This window comes from Chelonus insularis, unplaced genomic scaffold (assembly GCF_013357705.1).
Source record: "Chelonus insularis isolate UGA/USDA-ARS -01 unplaced genomic scaffold, ASM1335770v1 contig_17_pilon, whole genome shotgun sequence".
Lineage (NCBI taxonomy): Eukaryota > Metazoa > Arthropoda > Insecta > Hymenoptera > Braconidae > Chelonus > Chelonus insularis.
The window spans coordinates 1316382-1334948 of NW_023276415.1; the positions used below are offsets into that span (position 1 = coordinate 1316382).

The window sequence follows — 18567 nt, forward strand, 5'->3', positions numbered from 1 at the left end:
ACCCTGCATACCGCAATATTACTGCTTCTACCCGTCTGCTGTGACCTGTCAACACTCAAACATTTTATCCATGTGCGATACTTTTTCTTTTTTAAATTCTATAGAATACTTCTAAGTAATATACCTACACACAAAAAATAAATATTCACTGGGTAAAAATGGAATGTGAATCGACATCACACATGCCTAGGTCGAATAGTCAAATACTTGATATACGTATATGTATACCTAGTTGAATTTAATCCATGCAACCCAGATTTACAATAAATATATACCTCAATTGTATTCTACCCAGAAGTTAAGAATTATAAACTGAGAATTTTGGTAAATTAATTAAAGATTGTTGCAAAAATAACATTAAAAGTAGATTCTTAATATAATTTCCTAATGAAAATTCAATATTATCGTATAAATAATGTTTAATTTTACTCACTAATAATTTTTTATTGTTCACTTTATTGACTATTTTGTCAATATGAACGTATATTCAATATTTTGCCCGTTATGAAACAATAAGTATACTCATCTAAACCATTGAAACTTTTTTAATTCATTTTTAGGCAAGTAATAAATGTCGAAGCTGCAAACAAATAATATTCTCTACTATATTTGCACTCGAAGTGGATATCTTGTATGAAAAGTAGTCATATATTATTTAAATTACGGGAAAAAGCTTTTTACATACTTTTGAAGTTAATATAAACTATGATAAAATAAATAAATTATACAATTAAAAAGGATATTGATATTTTAACAAAACAATTCATCAGTTTTAGATTTAAATTTTTGTATAATAAGCAAATAATAATTTTTATTTTTTATCTTTTTATTCACACTATCAATCTATAGTTTTGTAAAAGCTAATTAATATCTCTTTCGTCAATTAATTTTTTGTGCTACTTTAAATTCGATTATAGTACATAATAAAAGAAATTCAAAGTAACTGAAAAATTTAGAAAACCAAAACTAAAGTTAATCGGATTATTATAAAACACAAAAAATTGAAGAAAATATTATTTATTTTTGCTCATTATTCATATTTACATAAATAATCTTTTAAAGTGTTTCAGTACACTTGTGAACTAAAAATAGTATAAAAAATAGACAAAAAAGTATGAATAATAATCATAATAATATAACAATAATAATGTACATTTAAAACATACATATCACAATGTCGATCCTTTTTTACATAAAGACTAGAGTCGACATAAAAAAATTAGTTTTTCATTGTAAAAAATATTTAAAGTTAAGTATTTAAAAATAATTTAATAATAATTCTCATATTACACATGTGTGTATGTGTTTACTTATCTTATTATATACTAGCTGTTTATACAGAAAGATAATTTGATATTTGATTGATACATGTTAACATATTTTCTTTGACAAATTTCCATTACAAAATAGATTTTTATAGTAAAATTTTTAATCAAGTATTACGAATTAAATAAAAAAAATCCTAAGTATTGACTCAATGTCATTATTAATTTATTTAATGACTTATTATTTTAATGTATATGAAATTTAAAAAAATTATGTTCTTAAAACTCATATTATTGTTCTACAATACTTATTATTAATTAATATTTCTATGATATATTTATCTTGATTGTACAGTACATATACGTACATATTCAGTCAACTGGATAGTCTTCATATTCTTTGGAATTTACAACATATTTAAATAAATTTTTCAAATTTAGATGATTTCTTACTTATCATAATTTATAACAATGATGTTAATTAAAAACTTCGCAGCAATCATCACCGGAGTGAGCAGTAATCTGCACGTGGAAATAGTCGACAGTGGATAGATCGAAATCTGAAATGAAATCATTAATAAATACAATAAAGGTCGGTCGATTCAAATATAATGAGCGTAGTTGTGTACAACTGTACATTTGATTGTTTTCTCTTTCTATGTTGGTTGATTAGAAAATACTACATGTATTCAATTGCACTTATATAAAATGATATAACTGTAATATTCGACCTGAAATGTAACCACAATGAAATAAATAACGAAAAAAATGAGATGTAAAACTAGAATACAAACACGATACCATGATGAAGTAGTTTTATTATTAAATATAAACAAAGAATTTTCAATAAATAGCTTGAAAAATCTTGATCCGATTAAAGTATTTAGTATTTTCTATTATTTTTAAAAAGTTGAGGATTATATAATATAAATTATTAAAATAACATTTGATGTCGTTTTCCATCATTATTGGTTAAGCATTAACTCTCTAGATGCGAATTCTACATTTAGAATTTTGCAGGTAAATAAACGAAACCAAATTATGTACTTGACTCAATAAAAAGCTCAAAAACATTGACTTTAAAAACATATAGGAATATCGAAAATAAAAAAAAATCATAAATCACCTGTTAGGATCATTTTTGGCATCAAAGCCATTAACTGTAACGATATTCCACTCGTCTTTTGGACCTTTGGCATAACTGAAGGATACCTGTAAGAATTCATTTTAAAAACCTGACTTTTATGGTTTCATGTTATATTTAAACTTTTTAGGAAAGCATTACCTGATCATGAAAGGTGTCTTCATTGAGAAATTTCATTGGCTCCAAATGTGAATGAAATAACTCAACAACTGTGAGTTTTTTTTTCAATAAATGTTCAATTATGTATCCCATTGTTACATCATCTGGAAGTCTGATGCGATCGCCTACTGAGATAAATTTTCCGCCGCTAATAAATTAAAAATAACGAATTATTAAATATGTTGTATCAAACTGAAAAACAAAAAAATAAAATAAAAAATGGAGCAATAAAAAATCGTTACATAATTTAACATGTGTTTTTTGTCAATAATATCAAATAGAATAATATTTTTCAAAGCAAAAGAAAGCTATAATCAATCTGAAAAAGAAGTAATTTACGTATAAAAGAATGATATCTGAAATATTGATATACATAAGTATATATATCAACGACAAAAGAGATGTTGTATAGAACAATTTGAGAACATAAATCGAGCCAATTAAAAGGATATCAGGTAGTCACAACTTTTATAGCATCAGTCTTGTCTTGTATATATTTGTGTGAAACTCCGAAACATTTACGACAAATATTTTAAATATAATGACACTTTATCACTGTGTATAACATTAATGTGCTTAATATTAATGTACATGAAAATTTACAGTAAATAATTTACTAATAAAAATTAGCATCAAGTGTCAATTAAAATTGAAATGAAAATGTATAAATATCAAAGTATGCTTAATTAACATTTTCTGTTTCGATAGGGCCGTTTGTTTGTCGGAAAGACGCACTCATTAGTGAATACCTCAGTTGGATTCCTGATCGACCCAACCCCCTTCAACTTGATCCCGCAAAACAAAATGAAAAAAGGACTACACCACACTACGATCATACAACTACGACGATTCATGTTTTTTTTTAATAGCCTGTAAATTGATCAGCAACATCCTTACTCTTCTTGGCTTTTAACTAAGTAATTTATAGGATATGCTACATTATCACGTTGTTTTATTTTTATTTATTTTCTGCCAAATACTTCTCTTTAAATATTCATCAAAATAAATATTTCAAATTCAATTATTGAATTGTTGGGTTTCTTTCTAGAGTAGGTTTAGAAGAAAGAAAAAATTTACAAATTCATCCGAAAAAGATTGAAAAAATTACTAACAAATATACACAGACTGCGAAAGGAATATAGACCTCGTTAAAATTCCAACCTTCCAAATCGAAATTTCAGAGTTAAGTGGGTGCAGAAACTATCCTCTTCACCCTGTCTTCTCTTTTTTTATTTTTCTTATAATGAACGAATAAAAAAATATCTGCTACCTAATAGCAATTATATTATGAAAAAAAAGAACTTAACTCAAAAAAGTAATCATAAAGTCTGACATATTTATGTAACATGGCATTCACTTCATGAATATATACGTTATACTTTATAACTCATATTGATTTACTTGTTATTTTAATTTTGTGTATCAGCTAGATAGAGGAAATAAATTCCAATAATACAGTTATGGTGTGATTTTTTTTCTTGAAGTTATAACTTAAATCAAGCGCTATTATCAAGAAAATTCTGCTATATAAGTACCATGTAGGATTTCTTTTACTATTTTACAGACACTGTGTATGTAAAATTATTCTCAAGGTACATAATAATTCTCAAGGTGATCGCCAAGCGGAACGGTCGACGTTTCCAACTCTTGCAATTGCAATTGTGTGTGCTATCTTCTATTACTGTATGTACTTTGTTTCGATGCTGTATAAGAGTACGATGTGGCTTTAGCTCAAGGGGCTCTACGTGAGAATCTACTTCCCCTTTTATACATACACAGATATTCGTTATATACTTATATGTATGTATACAATTGTCTATATAGAGCAACGGTGGCTGTACGTAGTTTTATTTGCTTCGCTGCTCACGATAATTGCCAGAATAAGAAAATGCCGCCGTTTCTAGAACGTATAATTTCTGCGTGACGTGTCTTTGTACTTTTATTTATGAAGAAGATTCCAACATACAAATAGTAAATTATTTATACACAAAAAATTGCTTGTAACGTCTGTTTAATTTTCTACTAAACCACTAATAGAGAAATTTGTTTTACATACAGAAAATTTGTTATCACATTTATTTCATAAAGAACTATATATTTATGATTTATTGTATCTCATAAAATTTAAACTGTATGTTCTTTTAAAAACATATGGTACAGCTCAAAAAATGTCTGTATTTATTATAGCAATTGAGAAAAGTTGTAATTCAAGTATTGTAATTATAGCCAATCAATAATAAATAATTAATTATTATGATTAAATTATCTTTAGTGTTGATTCGATTAAGTTATTTATTTTCAATCAATTCTTTTATCATTGATTTAATTCAAAAACCCAGTTTAAAAATAAAACAAGTGAAAAAGATACACTTACCCAGCAATTGGAATCATTTTAAGCGCAAGAGCTCTACTGATACAAAAGCCTGCACCGCCTGTAGCGAACCAAAACTTCACTTTTTGCTGTAATACATAATAAATTAATTAATCATTTATCTTACATAAATGTGATCACTAAAAGTGTATATGTTGGCAAATTATTTGCGCCCATTATTGGTTCATGAACTAAGTGGTTAACCCGGTGGTCACGTCTGTAGGTAGCCCTTACCAACGGGTTTACCGATCGAAATGTAAGATCGTGCCTGGGTTGCTAACTAATTAAATTCTCGTTCGAGCAAACTAGTGGTAAATTTGTGTCCATGAAATGTCTGTATCTAATTTTGCATTTCAAGTTGATATTTATTTTTGTATGTAAACTTATATTATAGAGATAACGTATATTGTTACCGCCTCAACATTTTTAATGTTAAATTGATACTTTGAAAAATAAGAAGAAAATAATTAAAACAGAGAATGCAGAAATATACATCAGTAAACTGGAATATGAGCAGTCAGAATAAAATAGCAACCAAGGAATGATTTGTGGTGCAGGCCGGATACTACGTACGATTATATGTATAAAATGAAGATAGTGAAGGGAAATGTGAATGGTCAAAGTATGTAACTTGAGTACTAAGGAATGATAAAAAGTATATACAATTTAAGTATAGGATGCAGATTATTGGTTGAAAGTTATAAATTAAGGTTACTCAATTATTCGTCGACAATTCAACAAATATAAATAAATTAAATTTACTCAACTAGGATGATTCTTAATGTATTGCAAATAATTATTATGAAAATTTTTATAAAATAAATCAATATTTTATAAATTCGAAAAGGTTCATTGTTTATAATTACTTTTCATCAACCTTAAATATATTTTACAGCATTTTACTTACTGATCGTTTGAATGAACTAGTATCGTATTGTTTCATAATTTCTAAAGGTGCTGGAATTGAAGGTCGGCCTAGGTACCAATCATCACGAGGATTGTAGTTGTTTAATAATTTTATCAAACGTGGCACATTTACATAATTATCATCATCAAAATGGCAAAACCATCTGCAAAACAAAAATAAAATATATTATTAGTCATAAGAAATATATGTATTTTCAAAGTTAAGTTTATAGTAAAGAAATTGGTTATATTTTAGTTTACGACTCTTCGTAAACATTGAATAGAACAAAAATTTTTTCTCTTGTACGATACTTTTCTTCTAAATATATTTAGTGTAGTGAATATTTCTTGACGTAATTATTTATTTATTATTATTATTATTATTATTATTATTATTATTATTATTATTATTATTATTATTATTATTATTATTATTATATGACTTCAGCATATAGTAGCGGATGTACCAATCATGCATCGTGTGGCAAGAGTCAACGAGTTTCTTCCGGAGAAGCTGTAGCTACTCATATCATACAATATTAATCTCATAGAAAAAAATTATTCTTTTTTCTAATATTTGCACTACTAAAAAATATTCAAAAAATATATTCACAATTTTATAATAAAATTACGACAAATTTGTTATTGAAAAAATTTTTTTTTTCTTAGAATGCTCTATTATAAGTATACCTTCGTTATGCTTTGGAAAGCATGAAATAAATTCATCTATATTTATGAATTCATTCCCTTTTTATGTGAACATTGAACTTAAATAATAAACAACAAACATTCATTGATACAACAAATAAGCTAATGTTTTACTGATCATTACGTAATAATAAATAAATAAAAAAATATTATTGTACTTTTTGCAATAATGTAATAGTAATAAGTAAATCTGATGTAAATATGCTCTAGAATGTAAAAAAGAAAACAGAATTGGTGAACAGAGAAAAAGGGTAGAACGAATGAAAGGCGTCATTTGATCGCAAAGCTGGTATCAGGTGCAAACCAGTTCTTCAAGTGACGCTTCACGAAACCACACACCCAGTGAATCTGCAAATAACAACGGCCATCACACAACTCCTATCACTACGAGAGCATACCTGTATACGTAAAAATATTATATCGCCATCAAAAAATTTTTCACTACTTGTATAAATTGAACCGGTATATTTTTTAATTCTTTTTTTTATTGTAAAATGAAAATTTACATGTTAGCTTCCATATATCTTCGAATGTATGACGTATTTTATTACATTTAAATACGCTCTTTTAATTAAATCAATTATTAGAGTAGAGTAAACAAACAGTGTCAGTTCGATCACATACTTAACATATCAATGAAATAAAAAAGTTATCAATATTATTTGTTCCATAAAAAAGGTTTAGAGAAAGGAAAAAAGACTTTGTTTTGTAAATTTTATAATATAGTACTCACTTTTTGCCACTGTCAAGAAACCTATCGAACTCAACAGACATTTTACAGCACAAAGCTCTTCTACTATGAGAAGATGAGCATTTGGTGTTGATCATATGACCATCTGAAATAAATTTCATTAAAACTAGATTTATTTAACTGTACATTGTGTACAAATATTATCAATGAGTTCAATTTAAAAGCCCGTTATTTATCAGTTATAGTTTATGGTTCATATATTAAGCATACGGTTAATATTCCAGTTCAGTGCGCGTGTGAGGTCAAATGTCGGACGGTGCCCGAACGTTCGCGTGTGCCGTTTCTCTCTTCTTCAATCAATTCATTTAATAGGTTTACTTCTTTATTTTTGTAACAGACAACCATTTTTTTTATTAAGATTATTATTATTATTTTTATTATCATTTGGAATTATAAGTGCACATGTTACTCACTCGTTAAGTTTTGAAAGTATTGATCATCTTTATCGGTAAAAAACCATGTCTGTAATAAATAGAAAAATGTATATCAATACATGAGTTAGTTTTTTTTATTCTATTGTCAATAAAAAAATATCGTGCAAAAAAAGTTGAATATAGAGTTTGTAAGAATTCCTATGCTATTTTCTTCGGTTAATAAACTGTAAACTATTTTTCTCAACAAAACTTGGAAATGCAAACACTATGTTTTAAACAGCTTTGTAAAGGATTCAAAGTTTTTTTATTATGAAAAAAATATAAATAAATATGTCTCGTAAATGAACTTTTCACAATGCATCAATCACATTTAGACGATATAAAATATTTTATTTAACACCTAACTTTTAAGCAAATTGCTTTCAAAGTTTACTTTGTTTAAAAAATTAGAAAAACCAATGTTTTACGATTTGCATTGGGAAAATATGTTTAAAAGCAATTTATGAATCTTCAACCCTTCTATTAAAGTTTTGTTCTACCCTTAGTTTCACAAATTTATAGCCACTTTTCCTCTTTAATAGACGTAATTTCTTCAAAGTAAATAAGCAATTTCTATTCTTAGTGACATTTATAAATTACACTATTTTAATTACATATTCTTATAATTGAATCAGATGACTCAAACCAAAAATAGACTTAGAGAATGGTAAAATTTTATTAAGGTTTGTATAAGATAAATTGATTTATTCCTACAAAAGATGGCAATTGTTATTTACTTGATTTTTAGCAGACTGGAACCACGTAATAATTATTGCTGGTAAACGAGAATGATGATAATGACGAGTGGTTTTGACGCTAATGAACAAGTCATCAAGATCGGTCGAAAAAGATATTGCTGTAGCTGTAATGACTGAAGAAGATATAGAAATTTTTTCTTTAATTGCTTTTTGTACTTCAAACACCTTTATTTTATTTTTATCTAGCTCTTCCGATTCTTCTTCTTCTTCTTCTTCCTCGAGACTATTTGTATTTTCCATGTTATTACTTAATTCCATGGTCATTACAGAATCTGCAGGCCACTGCTTTCAATAAAAAATTAATTATTTATACAATAATCCATTTTTTATTTAGTATAATAAAATGTCTTCTATTTTAATACTATATTTTCTAAGAAATTTAAATTATTCTTTGATATGATTTATAGTTGAAATTATATTAAAATAATAAACACAATCAAAACTAAAATAACGATAAAAAAATAGAATAGTAATGTACGTTAAATGTTAGAATAAATGTCAAGCTAATTATCATCACCTGGCGTGGTGCGGAAACTGCTTGATATATTAATACAGTGGCGTACGCTGTCGCGAGAATGAGCACCAAAATCCGTATTCCTCGTCTTGTTGATAGACTGCGAAGCATTTTAATGAGGCAGATGATGGCTACAGTGCAGTATTAGCACTGACGGTTTCTGCAGTCTAATTACTGCAAGTTCTCTTAAGTTACTTCCGTTCTGGAAGTGGCCACACACTTTGTCAATACGTTCAACATTAAAAATAACGAATGTTTTCCTCAATTATCAATGATAGAATATCAATAATAATCATTCACACTCAAAATTGTGTACTCTTTACAATTTTTCAATGTTATTATTTACATTATACACTTAATAATCGTGCCCAATTAAATAATTTAACATAGAATTAATTCCAGAATTTTAAAATTCAGTTGATTTTAACTGAATTTATGTTGTAATATAAATATAAATATATGCTTAGTACACTGTTTTTTATTATATTTAACTATCTCATAAAAATGTGTATAAAGTAAGTAGTGACACTTTGTTTTATTATAAAATATGTACACTATTTGCTGATATATGTGTTTTTACTGTTTATGTGATATATATCAGACAATAAATTTTTTAACTTAATCATAACACCATCACTTCTACACTTATTTTGATATAAATAATATCTATATCCTTGTGAATCTTTACAAAAACTAAAGGTAAACATTGTACCGTTGTTTATGTAGTTGTACTTTTAATGTTAGTAAAACATATAACTACCTTGAGAGTTACTTCTAACATTCATTAATATGTCAATAATAATTAAATTCCTACTCGTTGCATATAAAATAAATATTAACAGTACTGATATTGTAATTATTTATTATTACACTTTTAAATTTACACTAAACATATTACATTACGAATAACTCAAATACATTGCAAATTCATTTCATTGATCTAACACATAACCATACGTTGGTGGTGACCGACAGCCACCGACTGACATCGCTCGAACAGCAAGCAAATCTACCATGCTTAACCGACTACTTGTGTTTGTAAGTGCTTGCCAGACTAGCACATGGAACATGTCGACTAAACTGGAACCATTGGAATACTAATATAAACTACATAATGCCGTTGAAACAGTAGAATGCGTGACAGCATTAACATATACATACATACATACGTACATACATACATACATACATGTTTCTCTGTTAAACGTAGTTGGTGTTGAATTTAGTTGAAATAAAAAGACCACTATTTGTTTTTTCTTAAATCTTTCTAGATATTTTCTTATCGTAACCATCTATTACTACTCGTCTAACCAAAGCGTAAATACACACATACATATACAGTGTTCTCAAGTGTAGTTTAATACGACTGAACTAAGAAATTTGATCTTAGTATAAATTTTTAGCGCAGATATGTATGAATTATATCATAAACGTCTACTAAGGACATTTGCAGAAAAAGTGAATTATGATGTTAATTTATATACTTAAATATTTTATTTACAAATAAATATCAATAGTATTACGTTTATTATTATTAATTAAATTTTACATTGATTATAACAATAACACTGTACATATCAAATTAAAAAAATTACACAGAAATTTGTATCAATAAAAGTTTTTTTAGACTCACGATACATTTATTATGAATGTTGTGTATACATGTATGAATACAGTGAATTATGTTCTCAAAAATATTCAATGGTTTCGATTTAATATTTTCTACTGAAATTATTAATAACTAATTGAATAAACTGATGTAACATTAAAAAAAATTTTTATTGCTTCTTAATCTAAAATTTAACAATTATTCGTAATGTATCTCTTTATGTACATTTGTACAGTGACAAAAAATAATAAGATCGTAATATGCAGTATTATATAGTTCATAATAGTGGTGCATATTTTTATGTTCATATCGTTAATGATAATAATTAGAGCATCAATAAAGCATACAATAATTTCAATAATATGATAGTAATAATTATACTTAATTATTATATGATAGACTCTAAGAAATATGAAGTTTGGTTAAAGTGATCAATGTTTCACGTTGCCTTTTGTCGTAATAAGACAATACTATTGTATAATTTAATTGCTGGACCTAATCTTAGACCCAATAATGTAACTAAATCATCTTGTGTCAACATTAAAAATGCTTCGCCGTCAATACTCTGTAAAATAGATTTTAATTAATAATATAATGAAAAGTAATTAAACGAAATTTTCTAAATAAAATATAACCAGATTACTTACGTGTTGGCGGAAAATACTACCGACATCTTTACAATTAGGAACACTTTGAATAAATTTAATTACTTCTTCGTTGGACCATCTACGAGGATTTGTATTTTGTTTAGATACAACTCGATTCAAAGCATTACTATGTTTAGCCCATACATGAGGTGCATCCGGCAATGGATTGTAACCAGGATTATATACTGATTGGTACAATTCAGTACGTAATTGTTTATCAGATATATTAGTAGTATATGAGATAGAATTATTTGATGTATCTCCGCCAAACGTAATTGAATTGTTATTTGATAGAGAACATTGTGAACGTTCTTCAGAAGTTTGATTCCTAAAAATTTATTATAAATTAAACATGGTATTAATATATTAGAAAAAAATTTCATTAAATACCATACCTTTTACGTTTCCTCCTTATATGTTCATCATCATCTGTTGGAATATCAGTTTGAAAATGTTTCGATTTACCTGATCTGTATTAAAAAAAATAGTATATTAATTACTTTAATGATGAAATGTTCAAATCTAAGCATACTTGTAAAAATCACAGTACTAATATAATAGATAATGATAAAGTTGCAAAAAAAAAATAACCTTTCTGATATTTCAACTTTTTCGTTTTTGTCCGATAATTCATCGTCTTCTTGTTTTGTGTCTCTGTCATATTTTAGAGTTTTACTATTAAAGTTGAATAATGAAACTCTCTCTAATTGTTTATTTGCCTTTACTTTTAAAATAGTTTTTTCTAATTTCGGCTTATCAGTTGAATCTTCATCATAATTGTAAATTTCATTTTTAGTCCACAATCTATCCGAAACCATTCGTGTTTTTTGTAAATTTTGAGGTGAGTAAGGACAGCCAGATGGCGAATTGTGAGTTGCATACTTAGGGCCTTTTATATGACCAATTCCTCGACAGCCTGGTGTACCGCACTCTGTTCGTTCACTCATAGCTTCTGGAGCTGTAAAAATTTTTATTCAATAAATTGAATTTAATTTATTTAAACATTTTGCAAATTATTTATTATACTTACTTAAAGGAGGTTCTAAAGGATGTCCAGTTTTGAAACACCATCCCATTGGGTGAATGTCTGGAGAGTCATCGTCTACCCAATATGCATGATTTTCTGGCCATCCATCAAAATGAATTTTTATCCTAAAATATTTATAGTAATTATCTATATTTATATAACGTATTCAATATAATTACTTGAATATATTAATTAATTAATCCATACATGTGATCTTTTACGTCTTCAACTGTCGCGACACGAATTAATTGTGGTACTCGTTTGTCTACGGCTTCAAGCTTCATCCCTCGTTTAAAACCACACGGTGGTCTTTGTTTAAAAGCTCTCGCTGGTGCCGGAAGAGAACGAGTATCTCTTAAATATGTATCCCAGTTAAATGTTCCTTGATCTTTATAATCTTAAAAATATTTATACAATTTGATAATTATATTCTATAATGAATATTTATGTTAAAACAAATGACAATGCGTAAATATTACTTACTATTAGGCGGTGTAAGGCTTTGGCCATTATAAAAAGTCCATCCAATTGGATGGATATATGGTGAACTTGCATCAGCCCAATAATCATATACTTCATCCCAAGAATCAAAGTGTATAAGTATTCTTGAATCCATTATATCAGCTATACTGGCAACACAGACTAATGACGAGTGTTTCCGATCTATGGCTTCTAACTTCATACCAACACGAAATGCCATTGTTGGATATACCGTCTATATATTAAAAAATCATCATCTTAATTATTGATGCAACTATGTAGTTATATTTGAAAAACTTACACTTTTTACGCTTTTATGACAAGCAAATGCTGCTCTTGGTGCTGGAGTAGCTTTACAAATTTTAAGATACGCTGGCCAATTAAAATTGTTTGGAACATAGCCTTTTGGGGGATCAAGTTTATGTCCAGTTTTTTCAGTCCAAGTCACCGGAAAAATATCCATACTATCAGCATTTACCCAGAAATCAAAATTTTCCGGATATCCATCAAAATGTAAACGTAAACGATAACCTAAATTCATTATTAAACAAATTGAGTATCATATTGAATACAAAATCACCAGATAATTATCGAATTTAATAGATTAAAGTAATTTTGTAAATTTAAGTACTAACCAACTACTTCAGATACTGTAAGTACACAATACCGCGCTGGATGCTCTGGATCTATACCTTCTAGCTTCATACCAACTTTGAATGCGTTTTTTCCATAAGGAAATGGATCCTTGAAAAGTTTCAAAGGGGCTGCTTTTGCTTTTGTATAATCAAGATATTTGGCCCATGAAAATCCTGATTTTACTTTTTGCCACGGATACTAAAAATATTTGATATTATTTTAAACATGTATATAAATTTTATAACTTTGAATAATTGTAGTTTCAATTAAATACCCTTGAATCTGATGGATCACTTTGACTTTCATCATCAAGTAAAGTAGTAACAGTAGTATCTTTTGAATCTTCATCTGTTTCGGATTTTGTTAAAATATTTTCTGGATGACATGTTTTCTCAACATCTTTATCCTCTTGTTCCTGTCGTTTTGCTAATTGTTCTTGTAATAATTTTTTCCGTTTTCTTTTAGCTCGTAAATCTCTAATATTAGAAAAAAAATATATTTTACATGCATTATACGTTCAAAGAAATTAATAATGTTGACGATAATTATTATTAATTACCGGGCTTCTTTTTCCCTTCGAAGTTGATGTTGCTTTTTCGCTTCAATTCTTTCGGTACAATCTGGACTGCATGATATAGGACTTTCAAATTCGGCGGCAAGACCATGGCATCCACAACTTTCACAGCAATAAAAAGTATCAGCAGACGAAGTATTACGTATTTTTTTATCTTCATCTTGAATCATTCATAAATCAATATGTAAGAATTAATTTTTAATGTCGATATACTTTTATTTATTCAAAAACAGAAAATAATTATACTTACTTTTTTTCTCAGTGTTAGAAATGACTGATTTGGAAGAATTTTGTAATAAACATACATTTTCTTTGTCACCAATACTAATATGCTGCTTATCTTGTTTATTATTTTCATCATCATCTACGACTTCCATTAATCCGAATTCATTTATGCGAAACTGAATAAACATATAAAAAAATCGATCAATCTAATACTTGAAAATATTAAAAATTATTAGTGACGATAACAATTTATACCAACCTTTAATGTACTCCCCGGTAACGTTCCTACACCATCTTTCCACTCTAAAGCTTTGTTTACATCAAAATTAGGATCATTATTATAATGATTATGATTATTGAAATGATTATTAATAATAGAACTTGAATTGGTAGTATTAGTAATAGAACTAGTGGTAGCTGTTGTTACTGTTGTTGTCATTGCCGACGATGTAGTTGTAATTGTTGTAACTGTTATCACTTTATTACTACTTAATTCATTTGATTCTGTTTTAGCATTTGATTCAACATCATTCTTCTTTTCCATTCGGGTTTCTTGAGTGGTTGATGGAATAACACATGTCGTTTTAATCATTTCGATTTTTATATCATCATCAATAACTTGATTTGTTTTCATTTTCTTTTCTTGACTTGGAACAACTTTAATTAATGTGATATCATCATCGTTTTGTGACTTTTTTTCTTTATCTAAATCATCAGTTGTATTTTGACTTGACATAAATGAAGTTTCATCAATCGCGTTGTCATTAAAATCATTCGATTTAGGTAGACTTTGCTTTTTTATTCTCTTTTCTCCGGATCCACGAAGAATATTGCTTATAGTTTTTTTTCTTTTTTCTGGCTGAACAAGGTTATCATCCTTTTTGGGTATTGGTGTGATAACAGCTGAATCCGGATTTTCGGTTATTTTTATACTGTCTGTAGTATTATTATTATTTTGTTTATTAACAGACAGTAAATTTCCGATTTTATTTATTGGGTGCAGTGGTGGTGGATTAGCTGACGAATTTGAGTTTTTTGACTCCCGTAATACTAAAAATAAAGAGAATTTAATTTAATTGGAATGACTTGAAAAAAAGAATTATTCAATCAAAAAATGTAAACTATACAAACTCTGTTGAGGAATAGCTGTGACCGGCAATAAAAGATTTGTCATATGTTTCGCAATAGGTGTATTGAGCTGTGATCCTGATGTAGTGTTTGTTGAATTTTGAGGTATTGATGAAGTGATAACAGGAGCAATAACTAATTTTTGTTTTGATATTTGATTTGAAGAAATAGCACCTGTTCGAGAGAGAAGTTTTTATTCATTGATAGATGTAAATAAAAATTCGTATAAATAAAAAATTTTAAAAAGTAATTGTTTATAAAAAAAATATATTCAATAAAATTTTACCTGCTGGAATAACGACCGATTCACGGGGTTTGTTAGTGGGTTTTATAAGTGTTCCAAGATAAGCAAAAGCATGTTTTCCACTCTGATTGTTCATCGAATTATTATCTTGTGATGAAGAAACTGATGTTGACGATAGAAGTGGTAATGGTGGTGCAGGTGGTGGTGAAGAAGATAAAGTTTGTGATTGAGGCAATGGAGATGGAGATGGTGATGAAGTTGTGCTCAAAGGTAATATCTGAGCAGTAGATACATTGGATTTTCTAAATAAAATCTGTTTTTGACCTTGATTTGCAGAATTCGTGGTCGTATTAATACTGGTAACCGGGCTACGTCTAAGAACAAAATGTTGCTTACTCTGAGATAAATTTTGCCCTTGTATAAATACTTTATTTTGACTGGTAACAATCTATTGATTAGAAAAAATATGTTATTAAAATGGATTTTTTTAGTGACGTCATACAATATTATTAATAATATGCATAAAACTTACCGAATTATTGATTGGATTGATAATTGTTGTTATCTGAGCAGATGATGTTGTTAACGCATCCGAAGTAGTTGGTTGATTTGAACGTATTTTACTGGGTTGAAAATATAATAATGGCATTACTTGAGTAGAAGATGATTCGTCTTTTTTTCGTTGTGTATTTACAAAGTTAGAACATTCATCTGCATCATCAATTACGATTTCTTCTTCTCCCATACTACCAATATCAAAACGACTATTTAAATTTCAAAAAATGATTAACTTAAAAATGAATCTTATAAATATCGAAATAAATTATCTTATAATACTTGTCTCAACATAAATCAAATATTTTTAATATTATACCATCGGTAATCATGCTTAATTTTTTAACAAAAATAAAATTATAATTACCGAACAAAATGAAAAGTGTATCGACATAATAACTATGTGTTATCATATCTTTGAAATGAATAGTTACAATAACAGATATATAAACGAATTATTAAGTGACATTTAGACATAGATATAATTTAATAATAAAATAAATTGATTCATTTATTGATAAACAATAACTTTATAAGAATAATCAATAGTCCTTTAATATTATCAGATTACTTTACGAATATCTTTGTTGCTACGTAATATAATACAAATTAATATTTAATAATTTCTCTACTGCAAATCACGCGCACTGTAAAAGCAATGATATACTCTACGGCCAATAGTATATTACATTATTGTATGTATACTTATGTATAGTACTCTAGTTTTAATTTTACTTTCTGTACAAATAATATTTATCTAACAATAAATTGCTTGATAACAAGTTTAAAAACTCATACTTTCACAATAAAAATGATTTTACGTAAATAAATATTAAGTTTTACTTCCGAACATTTATTACGTCAAATTATTATCAATTATTAAACAAAGTAACGTAACAAAAAAAACTACCGCGACAAAATTAGAAAAAATAAGTATTTATATTAGTAGTAATTACTTCTACTGATTCAAACCACTATGCAACTATGTATATATATTAAAAAAAACAAACCTATTACATGATTATTATAATTCAGATAAAGTATTTTATTCATTCAAAGAATTAAACAATAAAACTAATGAGATGACATACAAATATTAAACTAAAAAATCTTTAACGGATTTTTTTTTCCATTTATATTTTTCAATAGATTGAAATTGACGTAAATTATGTGAAAAATATGATTGACCGAAAAAAGTAATTATTAGAATTAATTACTTAAATTCATGTGCACAGCTTTTTTTAATAGTATATTTAATAATAAATATTGATACAAACTACTTACATTTTAAAGTTCTTCGTAGCCATAATTGAGTTTATATATGTATGTATATATAAGCAGAACCTATAGTTGATCTGACATAGTCAAATTTATTTTGACCAATCAGCGCCCCTATAATGATAACATGAAATAAAATATAATGGGATTCCATGAGTCGATAAAAAAGAAAATAGATAATAATATTCAAAATTAAGATATAAATTATAAAATTAAATCTCTTCGTAAAATAAGAAGTATTCTCAATTTTTACGTAATTCAATCATTTTTCTGACGGTATACTCATATACACTCGGCGTCATTAATGCCTGGTCCATTAAAAACTTTGATACCATCCGAGCAATTATCGATGGAGTAGTTTTTTTTTCAAATAGAGATTCAACATCTAAATTAATTGAGAAAGTTCATGATTAAATACTCTTTTAGTATAGATAGTCCCTACAACAATAGACTATCCCCACTAAAACATTTTTGAACCTTAATTTAAATAATAATAATAATTTAAACTTTCTTCTTCAGTCATCATGAAAATGAAATAATCATGCACATTAATAGTCATGACTATAAATGTTAGTTTAATTATAGTAATTATAAACTTAAGTTTATAATTAAATTATAATTATCATTACTTAAATTTTCTTGTTATTATTTAAATTAAGGTTTAAAAATTTTTTAGTCGGGATATTCTATCGTTGTAGGTACTATCTAAAAGAGTATTTAATCATGAACTTTCTAAATTAATTTAGATGTGGAATCTCTATTTGAAAAAAAAACTACTCCATCGATAATTGCTCGGATGGTATCAAAGTTTTTGATGGACCAGGCATTAATGACGCCGAGTGTACGTAGACCTGAAATTTGCTAATTTATCTGTAAACAATAAAAATGAATTATTGAATATTCGGACCACAATAAATATTAATTTCATTGATAGTTATTACATACAATCAAAAAATCATAAGTACAAAACATTATAATATCCTTTGCTTGCATTTTTTTCAACAAAAGAAAAATCAGAAGCATATTATATTTAAAAGCGAATAATATTACTATCACCAAATAAATAAAAGTGTTTGACAAATTTTAAAAATAAAGTTTAGTGCAGAGGTGTGCAAACCTCTGCATATAGTGGACAAACTATGAATTTCATAAAGCACTAGTAAAAAGGTTTACCT

General features: G+C 27.1%; 2 protein-coding genes across 7 annotated transcripts; both read right to left on the bottom strand.

Moving 5' to 3' along the window:
- Positions 1 to 1324: 1324 nt before the first annotated feature.
- On the bottom strand, positions 1325 to 10400 carry LOC118064376 (fringe glycosyltransferase). 2 transcript variants are annotated; one of them, XM_035078917.1, is made up of 10 exons: positions 10179 to 10400; positions 8993 to 9208; positions 8455 to 8760; positions 7718 to 7766; positions 7287 to 7389; positions 5847 to 6009; positions 4943 to 5028; positions 2551 to 2716; positions 2392 to 2477; positions 1325 to 1825 (listed from the first exon to the last, which is right to left on the bottom strand). In XM_035078917.1, exons 2-10 carry the CDS (start codon positions 9098 to 9100, stop codon positions 1768 to 1770), a joined length of 1125 nt encoding a protein of 374 aa, XP_034934808.1. In that variant the 5' UTR covers positions 9101 to 9208; positions 10179 to 10400; the 3' UTR covers positions 1325 to 1767. The 2 variants fall into 2 exon arrangements, with proteins under 2 accessions (XP_034934808.1, XP_034934809.1); XM_035078918.1 differs by lacking the exon at positions 10179 to 10400 and having other exon boundaries at positions 1327 to 1825; positions 8455 to 8757; positions 8993 to 10119.
- Positions 10401 to 10776: 376 nt separating this feature from the next.
- l(3)mbt (lethal (3) malignant brain tumor) lies at positions 10777 to 17491 on the bottom strand. Of its 5 annotated transcripts, none has more exons than XM_035078880.1 (17): positions 17399 to 17491; positions 16092 to 16305; positions 15602 to 16007; positions 15319 to 15489; positions 14447 to 15237; positions 14213 to 14363; positions 13948 to 14122; positions 13663 to 13864; positions 13388 to 13586; positions 13054 to 13283; positions 12756 to 12987; positions 12480 to 12669; positions 12276 to 12397; positions 11837 to 12203; positions 11641 to 11715; positions 11246 to 11573; positions 10777 to 11163 (listed from the first exon to the last, which is right to left on the bottom strand). In XM_035078880.1, exons 1-17 carry the CDS (start codon positions 17419 to 17421, stop codon positions 11038 to 11040), a joined length of 4002 nt encoding a protein of 1333 aa, XP_034934771.1. In that variant the 5' UTR covers positions 17422 to 17491; the 3' UTR covers positions 10777 to 11037. The 5 variants fall into 5 exon arrangements, with proteins under 5 accessions (XP_034934771.1, XP_034934775.1, XP_034934774.1 ...); XM_035078884.1 differs by lacking the exon at positions 17399 to 17491 and adding an exon at positions 17332 to 17350; XM_035078883.1 differs by lacking the exon at positions 17399 to 17491 and adding an exon at positions 17125 to 17143.
- Positions 17492 to 18567: the final 1076 nt, after the last annotated feature.